Source organism: Apus apus, chromosome 2, assembly GCF_020740795.1.
Source record: "Apus apus isolate bApuApu2 chromosome 2, bApuApu2.pri.cur, whole genome shotgun sequence".
NCBI classification, from domain to species: domain Eukaryota; kingdom Metazoa; phylum Chordata; class Aves; order Apodiformes; family Apodidae; genus Apus; species Apus apus.
The window spans coordinates 76,347,645-76,360,876 of NC_067283.1; the positions used below are offsets into that span (position 1 = coordinate 76,347,645).

At 38.5% G+C, this 13,232-nt stretch overlaps 1 protein-coding gene across 1 annotated transcript in view; it reads left to right on the forward strand.

Moving 5' to 3' along the window:
• The window catches only part of CDH10 (cadherin 10), an 86,648-nt gene that overhangs the window by 43,436 nt on the left and 29,980 nt on the right, over positions 1-13,232 (forward strand). Inside the window, exon 3 of the mRNA XM_051611635.1 lies at positions 9,799-10,093. Coding sequence (XP_051467595.1) covers positions 9,799-10,093 — 295 coding nt within the window. The remainder of the gene's footprint in view (positions 1-9,798; positions 10,094-13,232) is intronic.

The window sequence follows — 13,232 nt, forward strand, 5'->3', positions numbered from 1 at the left end:
CAAGGACAGGTAGTTGTGCTTTATGTGAGAGAGCAGCTGGAGTGCATGGAGCTTTACTTGGAGATGGGAGAGGAGGAGCCAATGGAGAATTTGTGGCTTTATTAAAGAGAGGACAAGTGAAGGAGACAACATAGTGAGTATCTGCTATAGGCCACCTGACCAGGAAGAACAAATTTCCTCTAAAGACAGATAGGAAGAGCCCCGTATTCACAGGCTCTGGTCTTCATGGGGGATTTCAAAAACCTTAATACCTGTTGGAGAAACTACACAGCAGGGTATAAATAATCAAGGAGGGTCCTGAAGTTCATTGATGATAACTTCTTCTACAAGTGATTGAAGAGACAACAAGTAGAGGACCTCATACTCACCAAAAAGAAGGGCCTCACTGAGGATGTAAAGGCCAAAGGCAGCCTTGACTGTCATGACTGTGAGATGGTGGAGTTCAGAATCTTGAGGGGAGGTAGCGGTGTGAACAGTAAGCTTACAACACTGGACTTGAGGAGAGCAAACTTTGGCAAAATCTTAGGAGGCCTGTGTGGATGAACAAGGAGCTCATTGCCAAATTCAAACACAAAAAGGAAGCATAGAGAGGGTGGAAGCAAGGATAGGTGACCTGGGAGAAATACAGAACTATTGTCTAAGCATCCATGGATGAAGTTAGGAAAGATGAACTGAATCTGGCCAGGGGTGTCAAAGGGCTTCTAAGAGAACATAGTAAACAAAAGAAAGACTACAGGAAATGTGGGTCTAGTGTTCAGCAAGATGCAGGTCCTTGCTTCTCTGGGACAGAGGACATGGAAAAGATAGAAGTACTGAATGTCTTCTTTGCCTTAATATTTTGTAGCAGGACCAGCTTTCAGGAATCACAGGTCCCAGAGACAAGGAGGAAATGTTGGAGTAAAGAATATGTATCCCTGGTGAATGAGGATCAGGCCAGGGAATGCTTAAGCAAACTGGACCTTTTTAAGTCCAGTTAATGGGCCCTGATGGGAGGCACTCATAAGTTCTGAAGGAGCTGACAGATGCATTGCAAGGTCACCCTCAATAATCTCTGATCATGGTGACTGGGAGAAGTACCCAGAGATTGAAGGACAGCAAATGTCAGCTGCATCTTCAAGAAAGCCAAAAAGGAGGACGTAGGGAACTACAGGTCAATCAGCCTCACCTTGATCCCTGGGAAAGAATTGGGAGTGCCTAATATTGGAAATAATTTCCAGGCACATTAAGGATGAGAAAATTATCAGGAGAAGTCAGAATGGGTTCACCAAGGCTAAATCCTGCTTGATCAACCTAATAGCCTTCTGTGATGAAGCAACTGGCCTGGAAGATGAAGGAAGAGCAATTGATATTGTCTGCCGGGACTTCAGTAAGGTCTTTGACACTATCTCCCATAAGCTCCTCATAGATAATCTGTTGGTGTACAGGCTGAATGAGCAGACTGTGAGGTGGACTGAAACTGGCTTTATGACCAGGTCCAGAGGATGCTGATCAGTGGCATGAAGTCTAGTTGGAGGCTGGTATCTAGTGATACACCCCAGGATCGATATCGGGTACAGTCCTGTTTTAACATCTTCATGAATGATCTGGATGATGGGGCAGTGTTCCCTCAGCCAGCTTGCTGCTTACACCAACTTGGGAGAAGTGGCTGATATGCCAGAGGGCCATGCTGCTATCCAGAGGGATCTTGATAAGCTGGAGAAATGAGCTGACAGAAGCCTCATGAAGTTCAGCAAGATGAAGTGCAAAGTCCTGTATCTGGCAAGGGACAACCCCCAGGCACCAGCAAATGCTGGGTACTGACCAACTTGGAAGCCGCTTGGCAGAAAAGGACCTGGTTTTTCTGCTGCACACAGGGTTGAACAGGAGCCAGCAATGTGTCCTTGCTGCAAAGATGGCTAATGGCTGCATTAGGCCAAATGTTGCCTAATTAAGGTAAAGGGAGGGGATCCTTCCCCCTCTACTCTACTGGACCTGAAATGCTGTGTCCCATTCTGGGCACCCCAGTACAAGAGAGACATACTGGAGAGAGTCCAGTGAAGAGCCATAAAAATGGGCAAGGGACTGGAGCACCTCACATATGAGGAAAGGCTGAGAGAGCTGGAACTCATTACCCTAGAGGAGAGAAGACTCAGAGGGGATCTTATCAAAATATATAAATAACTGAAGGGAGGATGCAAAAAGGATGGGCCAGGTTTGCTTCAGTGGTGCCCTGTGAAACAACCAGAGGCAATGGGCACAAACTGAAACAGAGGAGGTTCCCTCTGAAAATCAGGAAACACTTTTATCTTGTGAGGGTAACTGAGAATTGGCACGGTTTACTCAGAGAGGTTGTGGAGTTTCCATCCTTGGAGATATTAAAAAGTTTTCCAGGCATAGTCCTGGGCAACTGGCTCTAAGTGGCCCTGCTTGAGAAGGGTTGCATTGATCAAGAAAACCTCCAAAGGTCCCTTACAACCTCAACACTCTGTAATGTAATTGTGTATGACTTAAACAATAGCTTTTTTAATTTGCAATTGATCTACGACATCTTCGTATCTCATTGTTTTAAGTCTTATAATATTAAATATAGCATCAGTTCAGATTCATCAGTTTCCTGAGACATATGAAAAAAATATATCTACTCTATCTCTTTCTCTCTCTACCCTTCATTGACATTGATTTTAACAATAATACTATATTATCATGGATATTACTGTGTTAGAGGTTACTACAATATCTCCTTAATTTATTTATTTTTTTATTCCTTAATTCTGATATATACCCCCCACCTTAGTAGATATTTTCTACTTCCTGGGTTGACAGACATTAGCAATAATTTCTCTGTGGTATATTTTGTTGCTATCCCTAAATACATCTCTTCCAAATATACATGTACTTCAGAATATCCATGAGGAGAAAATGCACCCATAATAAAGGTTGAAAGTCTTCACATCTCTTACCAATTTACGTGTTACAGTGATTTTACATGGAAATGAAGACACACTGGTTTAATGTGTTTTAGAATGGCCTTCAGCAGTAGACTAAATTAACTAATCATTACAATTCTTAATGGTATTCTGTATTCGTTTAAAAAAAAACACAGTGCTTTTTATGTATAATGCAAGTTGCACATTATGATAATAACTATAGCTGTTTAAATAGTTATTTCGTTAATAACTAGGCTACTTTATGAAATTATATATAAGCTATAATGAAAAAAATCTTACTGCAAAAAAAAAACAACTTACCTGAAATTGCTTTTTAATTACCTGCTTGTTGTCAGAGCATGAGGATTAATGGTGACTTTTTCCTTAAAAAAACCCAAAACTAAACCAAAAAATACATAAAAGTTGTTCTGAATTTGGTAAAGAAAGAAGATATGTGCTGTTTTAGCATCTTGAATTTCCTAGGCCATTCCTTGGTGGAACAGAGAGATTGATCTAGAAACTACTTAATCCTTTATACAGTATTTAGTATAGATTTTTATTTTAGTCTAGAATCAGACAAACTACAGAAGACATAAATAAATATGTTTAAAAGTCTGAGGAAAATATTATTAGATGTATTTCCATCCTGAGAAGATAAGAATTAGTATATAGCAGCTACTCCTGGAAGCAGGAATACAGGTTGGAGCCACAGCAAGCTGAGTAAGAGAACAACCAAATGTTTCTTCGTTTACTTCAGTATTTAAATGAATAGGGTCCTGCACAGCAGGCATAGATCAGGATTTTTTTTTCCCCTTTAAAACAAGAATTCCCTTCTGCCTATCCATACTCAGTCATCTACAGAAAGTATTAAACCAAGCTGCCAGAAAGCAAGGGCACTTCAGAGTGGAAGAGAACTTACACATACTTACGCAAGAACTCTTTGGTGTATGAAATTCAATTAGTCTCTAGTTAGTTAGAGGAACACTTGCGCGTCTACCGGAGTAAAAGCTGCAACAGTCTAATGAAGCTGAAACTTTCTTGTTCTAGCCCTCTGAACATCAGCTAAAGACCTTGGCTTGAGGAGGGAGTTTGGTTATTGGTGTGCTGATTCAATGCATCTATATAAGATTCTCTGCTGCTCATATGATGTATCATAAAAAAAGAAACTGCCTTTCTCAGCTGAAATCCAAGAAGATTTTGTCAGTGACAGAACCCCACCTACATTCTCCAGATTGTGTATCTTACCTTCAGAATAAGCCACAATAATGGGGGAAAGATTCAAGTCTAGTGATGAAAAATGCCTTTGCTGTATGATTAGTTTGTGGAAATCAAAAGTTTTGCAGCTGATACCAGTTTGTAGTAATGATTGCAGGAGCTGGGAAAATAGTATTTCTAATCCTGTGATAGATATTGCTTCACCAGGGGTGTGTAAAGGAATCCTAAAAATATATCCTAAAACATATATCCTTCCAACCCCTTGAGCTGGCAGACATGGACAGAGAGCAGAATAAACCCCCCATAATCTAGGAGGAAGTAATTAACCTGGTTTTTGTGGTCAATTTGGGGGTTGCTGGGTGGGACACTCTGTCAATGAACAGGATCCCCAGCCAGTGGGGTGTCTTGGCCCAGGTAGATGAATGAGTGAATGACCACAGGTCTGATCGGACTTAGTCCATAAACACAGAGTTCCTGCTGGGAACTCCTCAGTTACGTTTTACCTTGGAGCAGCAGGTCTGTGAGGAAGTTTTCCCCTTATCTCAGGATACTGCCTAAGGAGACTTCTCACATTGAGTGACCTCATTTTTGGTGAGTGATAATTCTTCTAGATACATCTTCAAGCGATCCTTGCCCCTGTTGGGCAAGTGATTCCAGATACCTGAGAAGGAGGCTTGTCCTTTGTCTGAGTGAACATGTGGAGTTATTATTATGTAATTTAAGCCTACATAAAAAAATAAGCTAAAAACAGTCCAGAGGAGAAGGACTTGGGGGTGGTGATGGACAAGAAGCTCAACCTGAGCTGGCAATGTGCCCTTCCAGCCCAGAAAGCCAACTGTGCCCTGGGCTGCATCAAAAGAAGCATGGCCAGCAGGTTGAGGGAGGTGATTCTCCCTCTCTACTCTGCTCTTATGAGATCCCACCAGAGTACCACACACATTTCTGGAGCACCCAACATAAGAAGGACACGAAGCTGTTGGAGTGAGTCCAAGGGAGGGCCACGAAGATGAGCAGAGAGCTGGAGCACCTCTACTATGAAGACAGGCTGAGAGAGTTGTATTGTTCAACCTGGAGAAGAGAAGGCTCCGGGGAGGCCTCATAGCAGCTTTTTAGTACCTGAAGGGAGCCTACAGGAAAGCTGGGGACTTTTTACAAGGGCTTGTAGTGAGAGGACAAGGAGTAATGGATTAAAACTGGAACAGGTAAGATTTAGGTTCAACATTTTGAGGAAATTCTTTATCATGTGCGTGATGAGACACTGGAACAGAATGCCCAGGGAAGCCCCATCCCTGGAAGTGTTCAGAGCCGGGGTAGATGGGGCCCTGAGTAACCTTGTCTAATGGGACGTGTCCCTGCCAATGCAGGGGGGTTGGAAAGAGATGATCTTTAAGATCCCTTCTAACCCAAACCATGCTATGATTCTATTATATGATACTATGAATTTGCCCTGAAATTTGTCCTCAGAATTAGGAGAAATTCAGGGCTTACCTGAATAGAATCTAAAGGATAGTGTATTAAGAGTGTACTGAAGTCTCATTCTTACTGTAATACTTGGATTTAATTGAAATGTTGACAATTATATTGCAGAAGAAAGTAGAAAAATATTTTCTAGATTATACAAATAAATCACTATTACAAAGTAGGACAGTAAAAAATTAATATGTTTACAGAGGTAATATTAGAACAGTCTATCATTTGTTAAAGACTACAAAAAACTGTAAACTGTGTTGGAAAATATTCTGTGTATCATATCATACTAACATTAAAAAAGCAACTTGAACTGTATTAATGCCTAAAGTAAGAATTCAAACTAAAAGCTATTTTGTTAACACAATCTCTAGTCTCTAGAATACCAGTCACTGAAAATTGATAGAGGGACTTCTGAATCTGAAATTTAAATATAAATAGGTGTGACAAATCTTAAAGCCTTTATCTGGCACTGACATAAATATTTCTCAGATTCCAAAAGTAGTTTGTGTGATAAAAAGGGGTCTGACTAACCTAATTTTTCATTTTCACAGTAACCTCTTCTGGTCTTTTGGTGAAAACATTATTAGTACTTTGTACGCTATTAAAAAAAAAAGTCCATGACTGTTATATTAATTCAGGAGATTTCAGACTTGGGTGGAATTCATAGGGGGAGAAAAAGAAAACCCACATTACTGTAATTGGCAGGTTTGATTTGAATAATTGAAACATAGAATTTCCCAAGTTGTAGTTTTCAAGTGATTTTAAAGCAGTATTATTATGTTGATCTAAAGTCTGCTGAAACTTATTCTACAAACATATTTTACAGATCTAAAAAGATACTGAGCTGAATTTGATTGTGACATCTTTTTAGTAACTTATTTTATTAGTGGTTATGTCTAACTTGAAGAACAAGGCAATATATATTAATTAACTCTGTTTTTATTGTAATTGAAAGAAAAAAGAAAGCTGTTTTTTAAAACCTTTTTTTCTGTTTTTCCTGGATTGGTAACACAGTTTCTTTTTTAAGTATTAACACTCCATTCCTTTAACGTTTTTAAATATTATCTTCTGTTTAGCAGTACCTGCCTTTTTAATTTATATTAAATCCTTGTAAATTCAAGAGTTTATTCAGTAAGTTTAGACAGAGCACCAAATATGTAAAATTCCTTTTCACAGTAATTACAGTTACTGTATGATGTAACAGGGCTATGTGAAGTAAAACCAACAGATACTCTGATTTTCTATGCAGTGGGAAAAATTATAGATAAAGTAGGTATATAACTGACAGCTCAAAAGAGAAGTATTTCTGTGGAACAATGGCAAGAAATTCACTGAAAAAAGAGTTTGCAAAATATCAGTGACAGATATGAAAACAAACCCACTTCTTCATTGCTGATATAATTTTGTGCAATAAAATTGCTAAATGAAACAGATGTCTCTCCATTTCTCAGCTTGGTTGACATGAATCACAAATGCCCATTAGCCAAAATAACTATTAGAAACATTTTATCCTAAAAGTAGCAGAGAAATATTTTGCTGAACGTTTTAAATTGCAGAGTAAAATGAAAAAAAACAACTTTACTGTGCTAACTGACACACTGCTCATGTGTTTCAGAGCTGGATAAGGGGTATCCAAGGTGATCAATTGCATAGGGAGGTCTTTAGCCATCTTGATTCCTCTAATAAAATCTGAATTCAAATAAGGGCTAAGAAAATTAATTCAGAGGTATCCTCTTTTCTTACTTACATATAACACATATATTCTCTCCTTTAATTATGTTTGGAAGCCTTGTTGGTTGTATCTGTAGTTTTGTGTTTCATGATCACCCAAGAAGACCTTCTGATATGTAATTGTGAAGTTGAGGTTTTTCTATAAAAACTGTGGACTGCTATGTGTATGCATTACATTTAAATTAGTTTACTAATCTGAATTGAAACTATTAACACTTTTTTAGAAAATGAAAAGTGATATAAAGTGTTCTTCTAAACTATGCAGGTTGGTATTCTTTACAAATATATTACTCTTAAGTGCGACTATCAGATCCCTAAGAGCCATTATGTAGATTTCTCAAAATCTTACATTCAACTCCCTTTTCAGTCTTTTTGCTAATATAGTTGGGAAAAAAATATCTAAAGTTTGAATTTGGTGGAGGTAAGAAGTTACCTTATCCCAGCAGTCCACTGTGAATGTTTGGTTTCAGCACAAAAGGCAAGGAAAGCCACATTCAAAACACTAATAGTTGAATATTCCACTTCGATACTGCCTTGAAAGGGATACTATGGAAGAAAATACATCAGTGAGGCTGCACGTTGACTACTGTGTTCAGTTCTGGGCCCCCCACATTGAGCTGTTGGAGCGTGTCCAGAGAAGAGCATCCAAACTGGTGAAGGGGATTGAGAATGAGTCCTATAACGAGAGGCTGAGGGAGCTGGGGTTGTTAATTTTGTAGAAGAGGGTGGTGAAGGGAAACCTTATTGCTCTCTACAGCTATCTGAAATGAGGTTGTAGTGAGATCGCTGTGGGTCTCTTTTTCCAAGGGAATAATGTTAGCACTACAGGAGATGGCCTGAAGTTGCACCAGGGGAAGTTCAGACTAAGTATTTGGAAGAATTTATTTCCTGAAAGAGTAGTTAGACACTGGAACAGTGGAGGTGTTGGAGTGGTGGAGTTCCCATCCTTGGAAATATTCAAGAAATGTGCAGATGTGGCACTTCAGGACATGCTCTAGTAGGTTTTTTTTGTGGGTTGTGTGTTATTGTTGGTTTTGTAGTGTGTATGGTTGTGGTGGGTTTTTGGTTTGGTTTGGTTTTTTTGTTGTTGTTTGCTTGAGTTGATTGTGTTTCCTCTCCCTCTCCCTGCCCTCAAATGGACAGTTGGACTAGGTGATCTTAGAGGTCTTTTCCAACTGTGACGATTCTGTGACTCTGTGAAGGCCACCATAGAAAAAAAAATAAATTTAAAAAAATATTTCTGAGACTGGACATCAAGGGGATATTTATATTAAGCTACTTATAACATGTTTTTCAGGAGCCAGATTGTGAGCTTAAATTAATGAAAACCCTACACATGATTAAATGTGGTCTTGCTGCAGTTCTAAAATTCCATTATTGTGTGTTCAACTATTTTCACAAAGGAAAAAGTGCGCTAGTTCTGACTTAAACTTTCTGAGACATTTTTTAAGTGTTATTTTTTAAAAGTCTTTATATGTGCACTTCATTTCTGTAATCAGAGCTTCCATCACTGCTTCTACTTGATTTAATCCTTCTGCTGTATTCAAACATTAAAAAGCGTACATTTCATGGTGAAAGTAAATATGAATGCTAGATTCTTTCAGTTAATTATGAAATCAATGAGACTGGAAGGAGCTTTGCAAAAAGGTGACAGGATATATTATGGTAAGTGTATCCAAAAGATCAAATAACCCAACCACACTGATAATTGATTTATCTTAATATTTTTTTTTTTGGTGGTTGTACTAAAGTCAGTCAGTAATACAGGTAATTAATAGATTAATTTAAGCTGTATATTACTAACATAATGGGTATTAAATTAATATTGAATGCTTAAAAATTTGTTTCCTTTAGGCTATTTACATTAGTTGATGAAGTCAAAGTGATAATGACTCAAAATATAGTTTGCCAATATAGCAGAAATATAAATATTAAATATTTATTTTTTTATTTTAAGTTTAGTATGACATGGAACCAGTTGTTCTATTTTCCTTAATTGTCTTGTATTCTGCCATGTTCTTCATCTGCTTAGTGAATTTACAACTAGCACAGCAGGTTGTGAATTTTTAATAGAATCTCTTCAAGGAAGGAAAAGGTCAGTATTAACATAAAAATCTTTTTCAAGAATTGTGGTGCAAAGGTTTCCTAGCAGAGAACAGGTGTTGTTGCAAAACTCAAATCTGCCACAAGAGTCAAGTCAGAAGATTTTTGGAGCTAAGCTAGGAAACAAATGCTTCAGTGTGACACTATGACTGCCAGTCAATGGTGATAGAAATTACTTTGTTTTGTTGATATTAATCACATTTGTTGCACAAAGAATGATTTAATATATAACAAAAAAAACCAACAAACAAACAAACAAAAAACACACCAAAAAAACCCACAACAAACCAAAACAAAGAAAAGGTAAAAGGAAAACCCAAAACCAAACCATATTACTTCTAAATAAAATGCTCTTATTTTTCCTCCTTTTCAGCTTCATTCTGACCAGGATAAGGGAGATGGATCCCTGAAATACATTTTGTCAGGAGATGGGGCTGGTACTCTTTTTATAATTGATGAGAAAACAGGTGACATTCATGCCACTCGAAGAATTGACAGGGAAGAGAAAGCCTTTTACACCCTGCGTGCCCAAGCTATTAATAGAAGAACTCTGAGACCAGTGGAACCTGAATCTGAGTTTGTCATCAAAATCCATGACATCAATGACAATGAACCAACATTTCCAGAAGAAATTTACACTGCTAGTGTTCCTGAAATGTCTATAGTGGGTGAGTGCTTTACACTGGGGCACAAATGCCTGCCTTTTATTTGACAGATAATTTACCTGTCCTCTGAAAAGTAATTCATGTTTGAAATTCTGCCTCATGGGTTAACTATTTTTCTATTTTGTTTGTCCAAATACTGGAAGTGCATCCAGAAAGAGTATTTTGTGATTTGAGATCTCTTTCTAATTAGAATATTTGGATTATTAATTTATAGTTATTTGAAATTTAAATATTAATAGAAAGTAGTTAATGGTGAATCATCCTCCTCCTTAAGAACTATCAGAATAAGATCACTAAATTAGCCCATTGAAAGATGAATAAATTTTTCCTTGCATTTTCACTGAAGGTCCCCATTGGTGATAAACACTGAATGGAGAGCTGTCTCCACTTCTATTCTTTCTGCAGCTGAGGGGAGTTATATGTTTACTCATGTGCTGTTAATGCAGTGCCTGAAGGTAGAGATTATCATTATTCTCTTGGGCTTTCAGTTCCTCCCTTAACTCGCTCATGAATAACAGCTTCAAGACCCTTAAACAGCTGCTTGAGTTCATCTGTTTGCAATGGATTTTCATTTCCTGTCTTAGCTACAAAGTTGTGGCCTGGATCATGCCAGCTGGTCAGATGCATAAGCAACAGCATTTTGTAATATGGGGTATTATTAATTGGTGCATACAATTCCTTAGGAAGAATTTTGAAAAGCTTAATAATTTTTGCTTATTAGTAGTACAAATGGAGATATAATACTAATTTTAAAATTCTAAATAATTACAGTGTTTGACAGAGAGTGTTCTAGTGAGGTTCCTCAGTCTGCTCCATGGTGTACTAAGTACACTGGAGCGGCACTGGAGCATTAATATCTTTATACTAATGTGTGCACCAGGAGGAATACACAAGAGGAGCTAGAAGCTTTGGACCACTCCCAGAGCTACACCCATTGGTGGTACATGAAACCTGGTGGGATGAGTTCTGTGACTGTTACGCCATGATGGAGAGTTATAGGCTCTTCAGAAGGGATTGTTAGGGCAGGTGAGGCAGGCAACTGGCAGTGTGTTTAAGATTGCAATGTATGGAACGTATCGCTGGCAACAACACAGTTGAAACCCTCTGGGTAAGGATGAAGGGGAAAACACATAAAGGGGATGTTTTTGTGGGACTCTTATCAGCTACCCAGCCAAGACAATGACACCAATGAATTATTCTATAAGGAATCAGGGATATCTGTAGATCAACTGTCCTTGTCCTTATGAGTGATTTTGAATTCCCAGGCATCAACTGGGAATATCGTACAGCAGACACAAACAAGCCCAGGAAAATTCTGAATCATGTTGAAGATATCTTCTTGGTGCAAGTACTAAAGGACCTAACTATGAAAGGTGCCCTTCTCGATTTATTGTTTTTGATCAAAGAGGAACTTGTGGGTGAAGTGGTGATTGGTGACTGTCTTGGTCACAGTGACCACAAAATAGTTGAATTTCAGATCATTGGAGATAGGAGAAAAACTGACAGTAAAACTTCAAGCCTAGATATGGGCAGAACAGACTTCAGGCTGCTGAAGGAGCTAGTTAATAAAATCCCCTGGAATTCTGCTTTTGAAAGTGTTGAGGTCAATGAATGCTGGTCACTTAACAAGAGGCATCTCTTAAAGAGTGCAGGAGTAGGAAATTCCAAAGTGTTGAAAGTCAAGCAAGCAGGGCATCAGGCAGGTGGGATGAGCCGAGATCTTCTAAAATTTAGGCAGAGAAGTGTATGGGCATTGGAAATGAGGACAGGTGATATGGGTGGACTACAGAGATGCTGTTCACCCCTGTAGGGGGAAAATTCATGTTGCCAAAGCTTGATTAGAGTTCAAGCTGTATAGCATTGTGAAGGAAAACAAAAGGACTTAAAAAAATATGTTGACAGCAAAGGAGGATCAGAGATAACATTGGTCCATTACTTAATGAGGCCAGTCACCTCACAAATAGGGATGATGACAAACAGAGGTATTTAATGCCTTCTTTGCCTGTGTGTTCAACACTGATGATGGGGCCTGGCACCCCCAGAGCCCTGTATTGGAAGACTGTTGCTAGGGGGATGTTAAAATACCAGCTGACTGGATTTGTTTGAGACTTGGTGCTTTAGCTGGATGAGGCCCCACAGGATTCATCCCAGAGTACTGAAAAGCTGGCCAATGTCTTCACAGGACCTCTTTCCATTATTTTTCAATAGTCTTGGGAGTCTGGAGAGGTTCCAGTTGGCTGAAAGCTGGCCAATGTTCCAATTTTCAAGAGGGGTAAGAAGGAAGACCCTGGTAATTACAAGCCTGTCAGCCTCACTTCACTGCCTGGTAAAGAAGATTGTTCTGGAAGTTGTACTGCAACCACAGTGATGACATGTTGATATTAACCTTCTATGTGCTCATCTGAATGCCAGAAAGAAGACAGGCATGGTAGCATATCATACTATGTAAGCTTACTTACATGCCTCACTCCTTTTAGAGCTACACTGTATAATGTAGATAGTAACTAGAGTTCAGAGCTTTTAAGTTTTTCTAAATACATTTTCAGTTTTCAGCAAGATTGCAAATATTCATCAGTGTACTAAATTTACTTTAATGACCTAATAAGTAAGTAAATTAGTAAACTTTTAATCCACAATATTTCTTTACTGTTCATAAATGAAGGCTGTTATTGCCTAATGTCCTGCTTTCTTCACCAAAAGCATCACAAGAAATGTACAAGTAGCAAAACATGCAAGAAGCATCAATTTGAAATAAATCTGTGCACCCCTTGGAGTGCAGGGTCTGCTCCATCATACCTTCCTCATGAGGAAGACAGAGATGTAGTAAGGCAATGCAGGGAGAAAATTAGGAGGGCCAAAGCCCAACTTGAACTCAACTTGGCTACTGCTGTCCAAGTTTTTATATTGATTACTGGGTATTTTATCTTCTTTCACTTTTTTCGTTTCCTTACTTTCAAAGTGTATGACTCATAATATTCTTACAGTTTTGACTGCTATCTGTCTGTCATATTCTTCACCTGCTTATATCTTTCTGCTCATTTGAAGGTTGCTTTTCTGAACTGCAGATGAGTCTGTTTTCCACTGCACAGCTTTTCCTGTGGGTTTTGCCTATTGGTATATCTTAGACAAGCTTTTAGAACCT